The 14443-nt window shown below is 40.4% G+C and overlaps 2 protein-coding genes across 2 annotated transcripts in view; one reads left to right on the forward strand and one right to left on the reverse strand.

The window, feature by feature from the left end:
* The window catches only part of LOC103360892 (VPS10 domain-containing receptor SorCS3-like), a 51971-nt gene extending 46692 nt beyond the window's left edge, over window positions 1-5279 (forward strand). Inside the window, exon 27 of the mRNA XM_008286821.1 lies at window positions 3571-5279. Within this exon, the coding sequence (XP_008285043.1) occupies window positions 3571-3635 (65 nt within the window). The 3' untranslated portion in view covers window positions 3636-5279. The remainder of the gene's footprint in view (window positions 1-3570) is intronic.
* A 3333-nt stretch (window positions 5280-8612) lies between these two features.
* The window catches only part of LOC103360893 (VPS10 domain-containing receptor SorCS1-like), a 45484-nt gene continuing 39653 nt past the window's right edge, over window positions 8613-14443 (reverse strand). Inside the window, exons 24-27 of the mRNA XM_008286822.1 lie at window positions 11874-11973; window positions 11408-11516; window positions 10181-10335; window positions 8613-8671 (exon numbers count right to left, since the gene is read on the reverse strand). Of these exons, the coding sequence (XP_008285044.1) occupies window positions 8613-8671; window positions 10181-10335; window positions 11408-11516; window positions 11874-11973 (423 nt within the window). The remainder of the gene's footprint in view (window positions 8672-10180; window positions 10336-11407; window positions 11517-11873; window positions 11974-14443) is intronic.

Raw genomic sequence — 14443 nt, forward strand, 5'->3', positions numbered from 1 at the left:
TCCTGCACTTGTTCATCGACTGTCTCCTCCTGCAGGTTGGTGTCTTCCTGCACTTCTTTTTGGATGATCTCCTCCTGCAGGTTTTTGTCTTCCTGCAGTTGATCAATGACCTCCTCTTTCTGCAGCTCATCATTGTCCTGCTGCAGTGCCTCCGTCTCTTCCTCTACACTCTTCAGTCTGTGGATCTCCAGCTCTTTCTCCTTGATCTGCTCTTGAAGCTGACGCAGCTTTTTATTTTGCACCTTGCTCAAGCTGGTGAATCTCTGCTTCTCCAGCTTCCTCTGCTCTTCGAGGTATTTGAGCGAAACCAATCTGTTCTCCACGAGAGCTTCCTTCATGCCGACCAGTGAGTTACTTGATTTCAGCCTCTCGCTGACCTTTTGTTTGTCATCCTCAAGCTGCTTGATGACCACGTGCAGATGCTGATTGTACTCCATCAGCTGCTGGGTTTCAGCCTTGGATGCTTCCAAAGCTTGTCGAAGTTCAGCAGCTTCCTGGGCTCGGCTGTTGTGGCCACCAGGGTGAGGATTGTTGGCATGCCCTTGCTGGTGCTTAGGGTAGAATCGGTGAGCCATGATCTTTCAGTGTTGGACTTGACTAAGAGACTCGTGGAGAAACCTGTTGCTGCTGGCTGTCAGACTGACTGAATGTCTTAACTGACTATGAGTTATATTTCTCCCCTGAACTTTCGGAATGTGACGTCACAAAGGCGCCTGGTTGATGACATCATGACTGCACATTGCCTAGCAACAGAGCTACAGTATGCTTATTTTTGAGATTTGCTGCTGCTTGTCAGTCACACAGCACTTGTTACAATCAAATCAAGTTTATTGTCATTTTGCTGTACATACAATAGTGCAGGGCCGGCCCTGACCAATGTGGTGCCCTGGGCAAGGCTGTAGTTGGCACCCCTCTAGCATCACAGTGAACTTCACTCTTAGTTTTCACACAATAACACAGAAACTGTATGCATGTATTGAAGCCTTTATTTAAATATAAACAACACACAAAATAAAACTGAAGAAACAAGTGACCAATATAAATAAGGCATTGTACAACTATAAAAAATGTTCCATAGCTTGTTCATTTATTTTCTACTATTTACAAAACAAGGGGCTGTGGACCACTGAGGAATCTGATGTAGAGCTGCTCTTGTTTTATTTATTTCTGAGTATTTTTGATAAAAAAAAAAAAAGAAAGACGTTAAGTTTTGCTGTGAAAGGTTTCAAGTGTTGAATATAAATGTGAATGACCTGTTTGTCACTCATTGGTAGATTCTTAGTTTAACTATGAAGCTATAATGTCCCATTTTAAGATGCAGAGCTCAAAAAGTTTAAAGGATTGTTTATTGTCAACCCACATTCACACAAAGAGGTGAGATCAGTGCAGGTTCTTTGTCAACAAGGTGGCAGAAGTGCAGAATAACTTCAATTTATCTGTTGAAAACTCCTATTTTTTTTTTCTATCGCAATATATATTACAGGGTTAGAAGAAATCACAATGTCAGTTTGCTCCAACATTGTGCAGCCCTATATATATATATATATATATGTGTGTGTGTGTAATTTATTATGATATGGAGAAGGCTAAAGTATGAACTATTTACTGCACTTTAATACTGGAGTAAACTTAGCACCCTGTAGCATTTAAAGAGGAAGCAAAGCTAAGCCTTTTAATGGACAGCAGGGAGGATAGATTCAACAGGTTAAAACACCTGAACAGGCCTAATATTGACTTTCTAAATATCCCTGATTAAGTTAAGGTGGTGGTAACATTAATTTAAGTCAACTGTAGCTATTTAGTGATTGCATACAATGCTGCTATCATCCAAAATAAGCTAGCATGTTAGCATTGCTCTGACAACAGTAGCTACGATCCATTTACTAACTAATTCAATTACATTGATGTTATCGTACCTCTGTCTTTTCCCCGTTTTTCTTCCTCTTCTTTCCTTCTTTTCCTTGCCTGACCACCAGACTCTTTTACTCTTCATAATTCTGGGTATAAATCAATCTGCAGCCAAATACTGCTTTCTGGCCACTTCCACGCTTTGTGGCGCCCCCTGTGGATGTCGGCGCCCTTAGCATTTGCCTATACTGCCTATGCCGAGGGCCGGCTCTGCTTATTGATGAACCTATTGAGAATTATTTAGCTGTCTTAAACAGCAACAGAAGGCAGATGTTTTCAGTGTAAAAGTTCTGGAAAAAAACAAAAACAACCCAACCCACTGTACATTGCGTTCTCAAGAACAGATAGAGACACTGATGAATATAATGGGGCATTTTGCATCTAAAAAGCCAAATAATTCCCTCAGGAGTTGGTAGAGACCATAAACGGAGCTGAAAGAGACCGAATATTGGACTTCCATTCATCAAGTGGGCAGAAACACGACAGCAAATGAATGATAATGTTGCTCTGGAGCTGCAGTATCTGTAAAGTGTTTGCTAACATCAGCTCTAAAGGTGGTGACATGTTTATGACTTGTCTCTGCTAAATTAGTTATTGCAGCTTCAGTCGCATTTAATATGTAAAATGAATGACAGTCTAGTATATTTATAAATGTTGTATATATAACAGGGAAGTTGTTGAAATGAAACCAAAAAAGAAAAAAAAAGAAGCACTGAAGATGAGTTATATCAGAGAACTGATCATATCTGTGTACTGCAGCCATCTAAGAGCCACTCTGATGAGGCGTTTTTTCTTTTAAAAGCTGAAGAAATGTGCTTTAATTCTTACATTTGTGAGCAGGAGTGAAAAGGTGAAGGCTTTCACTTTTGTCCCTGTTCTGTTCCCTCCTGGACACGGAGCTCTTTGAACGCCGGCTGGCTCAGTGGGATTAGTCGCCTCTGCTGGGTTTCACACGACATTCAGATCTTAGATTTAACCTGTCAGATCTTAATTTTCAACTTCATTTTATCTTTCACCTTACAAATTGTGATTTTGCAGCGGACGACACAGATTTTAGCCTTAAAACATGCTCCCTGTGAAGGCAATTTAAATCTCATGAATCATTATTTCTTTCACAAATCCGAACCGACAGCAAGATCTTGACCTTGATGAATTTACTGCCAGGTTATTAGTCATATGGGTGAACATGAAATTAGCTTCACAATGGCTCCATACAAATGACTGAATTTAAGCCACTGACACAGTTGGAACATAAAAGTTCCACCTCTGAATAAGCCACTGTCTGCACAATCTGAACGACCCCACTTGTCACAGCGATCCTATCTTATCAGCCCTCCATCACCAGCTCAGCCCTGCTCAGATAGGCCATGTTCCTTTGGTGTGACAGCAGGCGGCTTTTCAGCCAAAATGCATGGGTGATGAATTTGTAATTAAGTGTACAAGCTTGTAGAAACCATTTGATCCTCAAGTAAAAAGATTAGCGAGGGCTCGATTTAACTTTGTTTTCGTGATGTTAAAAGCAGTTATTACGTCAACCGGCCCAATGTCATCTGGGTGTCGTATAGATAAAGCCCAAACACGTGGCAATTTGTGATGTCAAAGCAGTGTTCTGCCCCTGTATTTACTCCGTGTTTTTTTATTATTTTGTTCATATGTTTCCAGGAGGAATTGGAAGAAATATGGAAAGAATTGTTACAAGGGAATTTCCAAACTGTACAAATGTCTAAGACACTGATACTCTGATACTGAGTAAGTACCGATTGTTGTGTTTCAATTGTGCTGCAATAGTTTGCTTTGTTGGCATTCTTCTGTTCTTTTGATTCCCTTTTATTTCACGCTGATAGCTGCTATCGTTTAAAGTCATGTTTTTAATTCACATGGATAGAATAAGTATCTAGTTTACAATACTTGATAGAGATCAATCCACTGAGCCAGACTCCAGGGTCTCTCGTTGGAGGGCGGTGAGCTGCTGAAATTAGCTGATAGCTGCAGCAAAAGGCACAGAATGTCCAAGTCTGCCTGCGATTTTTTTACTACTGCCATGAATCTGACAGCGCTAATAGCAGTATTTTATTGAATATTCAGGTGATATTGTGCATTTTTCCTAATACTCTTTACTTCCTTTGACACATCTTGTTTAGGATAATATATAGATAGCGGGCACTGAATTAAAACACCACAAAAGATTTGGCAAAATCCTGCTATTGAAAGCTGTCAGAGAAAAACACTGATATCATGTAAAGCAGAAAAGTGCTTACGAGTTAGGACAAGAGAAAGCATTTACAGGCTTTATTGTACTTGTTAAATTCAACATGGACCCATGATGAGTTGTTATAAGGATATCTGGCCCTTGAGGAATATTATAATAATAGTATCCAGGCCTTGATATTATAAATTTACTGCAATAAAAAACATTGTTCTCTACGTGTTGATAATGGTTTCCTGCCACCCTAATATCTGCCTCTAGTATACAAATTGATCCAGGCTATAAAATCTGCCAAGTGCAACCTTTCATTTTGCTATAATTTCGTATCTTTTCTTTACATCCTGAATGGATAATACGACCCGAAACAACAACAGAGTCGTCCATTAAAGGCAGAACACAAATTGCTCTCCCTCCAAAAGACAGAAATATAATAAATAGGATATCTGATGTTTTGTTATCAGAGAATTTTTAAATAAACCGCTTCCACTTTGTGCTCTGGATAAACCGCCCTACAGCTAGAGGCCTTGGTGTTGTAAATATAATGTACATGTATAAAAATGTCTACATCTGACTGTTGTGAAGACAGAAATGTGCAGTTGGTTTTGCTCTGTAAGATAACACGGTGCTTTTCAAGACTGTTTCTCGGATGATGGCGCACAACGTGAAAGTCTGGCCTTAGACGTGGAAATGTTGACGACTTGTACATAGAATAGGAAGGAATTTAAATCTAAACACTAGCCTCATCCTACGTTATTGTAAAGTCAGCTGACTGAGCAGATAGTTGTGTGTTTCCATGACATCAAGTCCCACAACAAGCTGTATGTCCTCTTTTTTTTAATTATTTATTTTTTTACAGTAGCATGCCCTTATTATCTGTGATTAAAAAAAAAAAAAACGAGACTATCGAAGACAATTCTGGGTTAAGCGAATACTGTATATATATCATGGTGATTTCAAAGTTTACTTGACACATTAAACATATTATTAAACACCTTGTCTAATAGTCTAGTGGTGCAATTGCCCAACAAGTTGTGCATGATATAATCTCTGATATTGTTCCTTTTTGTCGATTATATAAAAACCGTCTTGTTTTCGATCACATTTCTTACTGTGAACAAATTGCCATTTTGAAATTGTTCAAAAATAAATGTATTTTTATATGGAATTATGGTTTTCTGTTATGCACACACCCAGAATATGGGATGCGAAGACAGACGCTGGATGTTGTCATGACACGAACCGGAAAACAAATGGGTTTGGAGAAGCTTTGTTCCTGCGTTGCCACAGTCTTATCTGAAGCACAGGTGCCTTGTAGCAGCCAGTGTATCAGCCTCAGCACAGCACTTTTAATGATCCCACAGTGGCTCTGAAGTCAGCTTTAATGGGCAGAAGTGTGATAACACCCATGTGAAGATTCCCATCTGACATTTAGACTGAGCTTCATTTTACCTCTATCAGTCTATCACTCAAGTTGCCCATTACAGATGGTTTCTTTTTAATGGGAACAATTACCGAGGCTGTAGTCAAGTGATGAGAAACAGATGATTTTGTAAAGAAGAACTACGAGCATTAGTACTGCTCCTTGTCTGTCTGCCGATTCAGGAAGGAAAAAAAAGCACCGCACATTAATATGACGGCGACGGCGAGGTTGGAGGACAAACCTGTGCGGCTGATTGGCTGACATAAGTCGACACACACAAAGCCGCAGCAACCACCTCTGTTTTGCATTTTGTTTGCCTCTTCAACAGCTTCATATCACACACCAATCTTCATCACTCCGGCAGCCATCAACGCCCCGAGAGTCTTATTCTCTCTCCTGCTCTCAGTCTGAATTAACACCAAGGCCTTTCTCTAACTGCCCTGGGATGTTCGGCGGTGCACAATCAAATTGAACGGTGACAATCACTAATGGATGATTCGCTGCAGCCAGACACTGTAATGTAGCACTCAATGAAAGGAAACATGCTCATCAATTTCACACTGTGGCTAACACAATATTGCTGTGGGTTATTGTTGTGGGACATTTTTCATTCAAGGTGCTACCCAGACTGGGGGAAAAAAAAAAAAAAAATCTTCCTTGTTGATTGTGTGTGTCTTGATTTCCTGGAGAGGGGATAATTAATTTGTTGCACAGTGGGAGAGCCAGGGAACTAGCCCATTAGAGTCACTCCAGGCTACTTGGTGCTTTTCATTGTCCCCCCGCTCGGCCCCATTGTATCATGCAAATGGCTGCACTGAAACTTCTGGCATGCTAAGCAACACTTGTTAGAGACAGAGCGAGAGAGAGAGAAAAGCCACTAATTCTGCAAAGTGTGTGTGGCCATCAATCAATGCTGTGAGCCAGCTGAGGTGGAGTTTTGCTCATTATGAAGTTTGAGATAGAATTGTAATCAAATACCCCCCCAAAAATAAAACCATTTATGCTCTCAGAAATGACTAACAACCAGCCACGTGGCTTTATTTTTGTGTTTCTGCTTTATTCTGCAACCATGGTTACTTCTGCAAGATCAAATGAAAATCACAGTAACAACCCACTGAATAATCACGTCACTTGTAATGAATGAGTCGTCTAGCTTTTTGAGTAACAGAAAATATCGCAGTTCACACGTCTAACATTTCATTTTTTTTTTTTTCTAATTAGGATGTATTTTAAGTAGCTCGAAAGAGGAGGAAAAAAAACTCATCATGCAAATATGTTCACAATCGTATTCACAGGTTAATTATTGGGAATTGACAAAAAAAAATATTTTAAAGAAACAACAAGCATGGAATAAAAAACTCCCGATGACCGTGTTGGAGAGGCAGAGTTCGTCGAGTCTGAGTTTATTTATGCTTCAAGCTCAATTGGAGGATTGGAGGGAAGAAGTATGGAGAAGCCTCTAGTCAATTTGTCTTACTGACATATGATGCTGACAACACTTAAAAAGAAAAGTTTGATGAAGAAGAACTTCAGTACTTATCCCAAAGAGACAGCAGCTGACCAAAGCTCGGCGCGTAGGCTGAGCCTTGTTGACAGGAGATACGTCTTCTCTATCTCCGTGTCCCTCGCAGCGAAGGAGATGAACAAATCTGCAGCCTTTTGTCCGCCGAGTCCTTGGGGGCAAATCTAGAACAGACAGCAGGCTCCTGTGCATTACTGTAAACTGAGGGAACGCCATGTATAGATGCTGGTGGATAAACAGTCCAGAATAAATAAAAGGTGTTTTCGCAACAACCTAGAAAAAAAAAACAAAAACAAAAGAACCCATTTTTCCATTCAATTTTTTGGGCGTAGTTTCAGTGTTGTCCTATAAGAAGGCACTACAACCTTCACAGTGAGATCAGTTCAAAGGAAAGATATTTTGCAAACTGTGTCAAGGAGCCTTAACTTTTGCGGTGGTATAAATGTATCATCACGGGCGACGAATAGCAAATAAACCTTGATCTAATGGCTAATTAAAGCACAAATGTGGCAATGTAGCACTTTTTTTTTTTTTTTTCTCCGCTGCATTAGAGTATTTGCTGCACCGTAGCGTCTTATTGGCAACACAGTAATTACTCAGAACATTTACATTTTGCTCTCCGTATAGAAACCAGAATGTACAAGAGAAAGGAATATGAAGCACAAGTTTAAAAGTCATCGCATTGTTTAACAAATACAACAGTCAAATGTGAGGTGGCTGCTGCAGCAACAGCCCCATATGAACGGTTTGCCGGATCATTTGTGTGTAATTTATCTTAAGTGGTTTAACATTTCTGAATTAGCATTCACTCCGAGTCCTCCAAGTGTCACTAAAATTACTTATTTGAAACCCCTAAACAACAGGGATCGCTCAGATTCCCATCTACTGTGTACACCTATCTACTATAATCTTCTGTTCGTATTTTTGTTATGACATATATAACATTTTGAGCGGCAGAGAGACAGGCTTGATGGAATACACAGATCTGGGACTAGGAGCCCTCCTTCATCTCCTGGATATTGCAAGCTTTCATTTGATGAGAATCTGGTGATAAGATTTACTGATTGTACAGAGCTTAATGAATCTGCTTCCCTCACTGTCTTACTCAGATAAGCTATTTCCACATAGTTAAATAAAGTAAACTTCACAAACACAAGTCCCAAAAAACAGAAATAGGAAGGATATTTTGAGATATTATTACACATCATTCCCGCACTGCTGTTTTTGATATTTTCATATTTGAGCAGACGCAGCTGTAACCAGCCGAGACAAATAACTTTTACTTCTTCCATTATGGATGTACATTATTTACATAAAAAGATCAATGTCCTTGCAAAAATACAAGTATTTCAGTCAAAAATTGTTCCTTTTCAAGAAGCAAGTATAAATCTGTACAGTCTCCTCAGAGGGATTAGGCAGCACAGTGTGAACTGGTCCATCCATGCATGGGTAGCAAAACACTCGAGACCATTCATTGTGACCGTGGTTTCATAGCTTGCTGGAAGTAACTGCCAAAGAAGATGTATTGCTTTCGAGTCGGTCATAGACTCTCAACATTAAAACACATGGGGCGCTTCATCAGAGAGCTTGATGTCTGTGTGAGATGGCAGGTAGCCTGGCAAGGGAGAAGAAAGGAAAGAAACAGAGGAGGAATTTTATGTAGCTATTTGCATAAGGGTGTATTTTTGCAGGCAAACACATTTATCTTGGGTGGGTCGATTGTTTAGCTGGAGTGGAGCTAAATCAGCTGGAACTTCATAGATGTGCGTTGATGAAAATGCTTTCACCACTCGGCTGCCTTCCTGTTGTTCTAATTATTTTACTGGGTCAAATAATTCACCTGGACATTCCCATCACTTTGGCTCGCACTTGATTGTGTTTTACTTTATCTGCTCGTGCTAATATCCGACTATGGCAGGTCGGCGAATGCATAAATACGCAGCACATCATAATAAGCGCGTCTTGGCAACCCGTAAGACGACGCAGCGGGTGGAAGAGGCGCATCAGCACTTAACAATAAATGAATATCAAGCACCTCCTCGCTGTCAGTGGGCTTCAACTTGTGGAGACTCTTCCTAACTGTTGTGACAACTGCTGTGCTAAAGAGTTACTTATAGAAAAAAAAAAACCTGATTTTCCTGCTCTGGAGTTTGTTTTGGTTTTATGTGCTGACGTTGCGAAATATCTGTTTTATCAGATTTCTGCCACAACCCACAAGAGGAAAGGTGTGTTGCTCGTAGCATCAGATAATTAGATTTTTTTTCTCTTTCCAAAAACAATGTCGTGGTTATATTAGTTTCCTGGTATATTTTTAGCTTTTATTTCCGTGTCACGCCAAACCAAATGGCTTACCTCACTTAGGAATACATATTTACAACAAATCTCCTCCAAGATACACACAAAATGAGAACATCTGCTACAGCTTTGTGTGCACCTGAACAGCATATGTCCATGTGCAAAACCACAACTACAAGCTTGAAGTTACTTGTAAAATGCTTTTTTTCCCCCCTCACTGTATGCGAGTAGCCAACTCGGTCTACTTCTCAATCAGCTACATTCTCGTCAGTCTTCAGTTCTATCGGTCAGCTCCGTGAATTTGCGGGGAAACAAACTAACCCGAAATCCTGCCGACACTGTCCAGAAAAATCGCACCGGGAAAAGCATCTTCGGAATTCGTCATGCGTGCGATATGGGCTTCACGTGAAGTGATGGAAGTGTAATGTAACCATACTTTAATGGCTTCTTCCCGGGAATCGCTGTAAACTGTTTTTATAGGAGCTACTTCATTGTGGAGAAATAAATGAAAACAGTTGGCAGTGTGTTCTGTGCATTACCTAAAGCAATGGGGAAACTGTTCCAGGAAAAAGATGAATTTTCTAAATGTCATTTTCTTTTCTTTTTTTTCTCTCCTCTCGTTTTAATTGCGCTACAAATGAAATTCCGTTTACCTCCATAAGACTGGGTAAGAAATTATACAACTTTAATGACACCAACATTGGAAGTATTTTTGTTTCCAAAAAAGCAGATGCATTCAGCGTGTGCTTTGATTTTCAGGGACCTCTGAAAATCAAAGCATACATCTGAGCACACCCTGTAACTTTAAGGAAGAAATAGACACATATACCTCTGCTTTTCGAGTCCAGCTGTACGTCTACATGCTCCAGTGAGGTCAGCTTGTCCCCCTCTGGGTTTGGGACGGCTATGGAGGTCACAGTCGGGATGACCTCTTGTTCTTTATCAGGCTGCTCCGCTGTGTATGTGTTCATGCCTGGGATCTTCCTGTAGGTCATGCAGAGGGGGAAAAGAAGGGGGTTTTTAAAAAAGGCAAGTTAATGGAAACCTGCCATCAGGTCTGTTTCACTAATGCTTCCACTAAGCATAATGTGTCACATACTATTTTTAACTGTTAAGGATGGGAGAGGATGGCTTAAAAGCTGGAAACTGGGGCATTTTGCATTCCACTGGGCATTGCTCTCTCACTTTCATATTGTTCACCTCAGTTTTCAATCAATTTTTCATCCCCTCAGATGCATCCCCAATTCTGCTTAAAACTAACATCTTGCATTTCTAATTTCAGATTCTAGCCCCTTGTGATTTTGTGCTGCAGCTGGTGCTGGGACATTTGAGGGAAGCTTAAGAAACTCAAAGTTGATTTCTTAATGTACGAATTATGATCCTGAAAGTTAAAGTTAAGTAATGTTTTACTTTTATAATGAGCGAAATTTCCTCAAACTAGTGAGGAACTCGAGCATTCCCCTGTGATTGGCACGGGATTACCTGCAGCAGAGGATGCTATTTACTGTATGTCCCTCACTGTATAATATATGTTGTCTCAGGACTTATCTCCTCAACCTTTCCTGCCATTCTGCAGAGTATGCCTCACCTTGAATGGCTGTGTTTAGCATTTCCGAAAGGTCAACCCTCACATTGTCAGATAGATGAATATTGATAACTGCAGGACTCTGACACCCATTCAGCACTCTGGGAGAATTGATTAGACTGTCATTCCCTGTAATATTCTGCAGATTGAGACAGAGGGGAATTGTCTTATTCCTCGAGCTATTATTGTGTCGCCGATGTCCATAACTCAGAGATATATGGAGTCGGAATACTTCTGGAAACTTTTAGGAGTTCAGCGGTGAGGTGCTCGCTTGTAGATAATGGGAGCGGCTCTAAATAGGGCTGTGCAAACACACACTTACACACAAACAAAGCAATAACATATCCTATTGCAGAGATTTGCAATGATGTGAAAATCTGTGGATTAATTTTCGCCCGTTCTCCCGAACAGATCTCTCTTTGATTGTGCCCCTGCGCCGAGTTGCAATCTACTGCATCCAATATACTGTACCTTTTAAATTTATATATTACAAAGACGGCCAAGCCCATCAGCACGACGGACACGAGCATGATGACTGCAGTGCCGCTGTGTCCACTGTCGCTGCTGTCCACGAGAGGAGCTTTGAAGGAGAGAGATTGAAGAAGTGAGTGCACGTACAGGCCAGATCAGGATAAATGCATATACATGTATGTTTGTCTTATATGAAGATAAATTATGTAACAGCGCGATTAAAAATAAATGTAGAATCACAGCTAAGAGGGTTAACGCCCGATTAGCACTTGAGCACATAATTAAGCACAACTAATACACTAATCAAACAATTAAAACACAGAAGACAGCGCGTTCACATGTTGTGCTTTCACAATTTCATTTTAAATTATAAATCCCGTAGATTAGAATATCATCTTCATCCCCCAGACTGGAGGAGCTGCACCTGAAATGCACCTGGTTCAGGTAAGGTGTGCGGCGGACTCACCTGGAGACAGCCGCGTGGCGTACACGTTCACCTGCACCCCCGGTTTGAGTGTGAACTGGATGAGGTCTTGGTTCAGAGCACTTAGCAGAACCTGAGAGAGCTATGTGGAGTGACAGGGCAGAGAGGACTCTGTTAGCAGCAGCTGTACAGCAATATTCCACAGTCATCAATATTTCAACCGCAGTCACTTCATCCAACAGCCTGAATTATGAATCAGAATTTTTGTTTCCTCCTAAAGAGGAGCAAATGTTGATGTGACACGCAGGAAAGCAAACCACCTGCACTGGAAGCCAACAGTGTTTAGCAGGCGATGGAAACCCTATCAGGTAAAAGGGCGTCCTACTTACGGTGTGGCCGTGACATTTACGAGAAATTAATTAATTTCTCCCACAGCAGGCAGATTTTACACGTATATTTCTTATTTTAAAGAGAATGTGATTTACCCATTTAAAAGTTCAATGAGGCAACGTTATTGGAAATCAAAGTATGTTCTAATATCACCAAATTGCTGTTTTAATTTTTCTCCCTGAAGTGCCTCAAGTTCCCCTGCTTTTCACACCTTGATGAAGCAGTCATTTAACAAGAGACCAAAATGCCTTCCCAGTGCCCATTTGAGTCCTTAGCTATGCCTCACTAATTCCATCTCGCTCTTTCTAAAATCTTTCCACTGGTTAAAATTAGACTGCTCTACACAGTATGAATAATTACTTTTTGTTCTAGTGGCATATCAGGGTCAGTAAATCTATTACACATTTTAATAAGCTGCTCCACACATACACTCAACACATGCACATGTGTACGTGTGGGCACACACTCACTTAATGCCTCCGCATTGCAAGTCATTCACAGGAGATGAGAACAGTGAACTGAAGATTTATTACCCTATTGTCTGTGAGGTTCTGCCAGGTAATCAGACAGGCTTTAGATAAATACATCTCTTTAATTCCCAATCCAGGCCGCCTGCCCCAGTTTGTCTCCTTTCTCGATGGTGCCAATTATATGATGCATCAATGTAATTAAATACCTATTAACTTAGTTCAAGACTGACTGGGAGCCAGCAAAATTATGTTTACTTGTGATACATCGCAGTCCTCTCCGTTATGATGAATAAATGAGCTTGTCTAGCCTTTGCTCTGCTGTTTTGTTTACCTATTTGACAGCATTCCAAAAACATGATATGAGATCAGTTTCTAGGAACCTTTTTTTTTTTTTAAGAGAGTAACAGCAACCGTGAAGCACGGCGGCTTGAAGGGATGTTATTATAATTATCTAAAGGTTTACGCTGGTGTCTTTAACTTCTGCAAGGTGGCGGTAGGTCTCATGACACGTTTCGAGATACTTTGTCGGTGTTATTTCAGTGCTGTGACGGATGCAGATTTAGTGCTTTTACATGGGAAGACATTGCCCTCTAGTGGTGATATTTTGTATTGCGCTTCAGGGGGGATTGAGACACAAGGTGCATGTGTGGGAACATTGAATTATTTTGCACTTTAGCAAAGACGATGCAAAATTTTTTAGGAACTTTTGTGAACCAATGAGTGCAATCAAGGTGAAAAAAAGTTTGTTTTGCAAAGAAAACAAGTTTGTGTCGCATGATTATAAAATCTGGAATGTAGTAAACTGAGAAGTGGCTGTTTGATCGTTTCTGCAGGGATATTCTCTGCTATCTGGATGATGAAAAAGTACGGCGCTGCTGTTGAACTTACGGTGCTGTTTGAGATGAGATGGGTCCTATGTGCCTGCATGCTAATAACAAGCAGCCTATAGAAAACACATTCCTCTTGTTGTCTGTGTTTTCACTTAATGGACCACACCAGAGTTTGTGCATGTTTTAGCCCAATTACCACAAAAAAATGTACAGTCCTCATTACTGCTGACCTTTTCCGAGGCATAACATTGTGTTTTTCCTGCCCACAGTGCAGCCAGTGGCGTCGATTCATTTAACTGTGGTATGAAAATACATTTGCAGAGACTTTAAACTTGGCTGACTTAGGCAATCCATCACCATGAGCATCATGTCTGCATTTATTTTTGTCAAAGTTAACCTTATTGCCGCGTGGCGATGGAGTGCAGACTTTCCAAATCAAGCTGCACTTAAAACGGTGTTACTATGCAACGATAATGTAACTCTGACAGAAATAAATGCGGACATGATGCTCATTGTGATGTATTGCCTCACCGTAACAAGTTTCAAGCCTCTACAAGTTGATTTTCTTACAGGACTGAAATGAATAGAAATGATGGCTCTGTGCACGGTAGAGAAAAGGATTCAAATGGAAAAAATCATCATAAAAGAGCTGGGAAATAACAAGTGGTTATGCAGAATATGTTTGATTTTTTTCCCCCTCCTCTTGTATAACAGAATTTGTATCTCAAATAAATAAAAGGAAAAAAAATTGGGCCACGGAACAATAGTCTGTACTCAGAGATAAGACCTGGAGGTATCTGTGCAAGTATTGTCTCTGTTTGTTCTATTTTGATTACAGTGCAAACTTACTTTAAAGACCAACAGAGAGACGGTGCAGCTGAGATGTAACCTTTTCTTTGAAACACAAACACATAGAACCGAA

The sequence above is a fragment of the Stegastes partitus genome, unplaced genomic scaffold (genome assembly GCF_000690725.1).
Source record: "Stegastes partitus isolate 25-593 unplaced genomic scaffold, Stegastes_partitus-1.0.2 Scaffold471, whole genome shotgun sequence".
In the NCBI taxonomy this organism is placed as follows: domain Eukaryota; kingdom Metazoa; phylum Chordata; class Actinopteri; family Pomacentridae; genus Stegastes; species Stegastes partitus.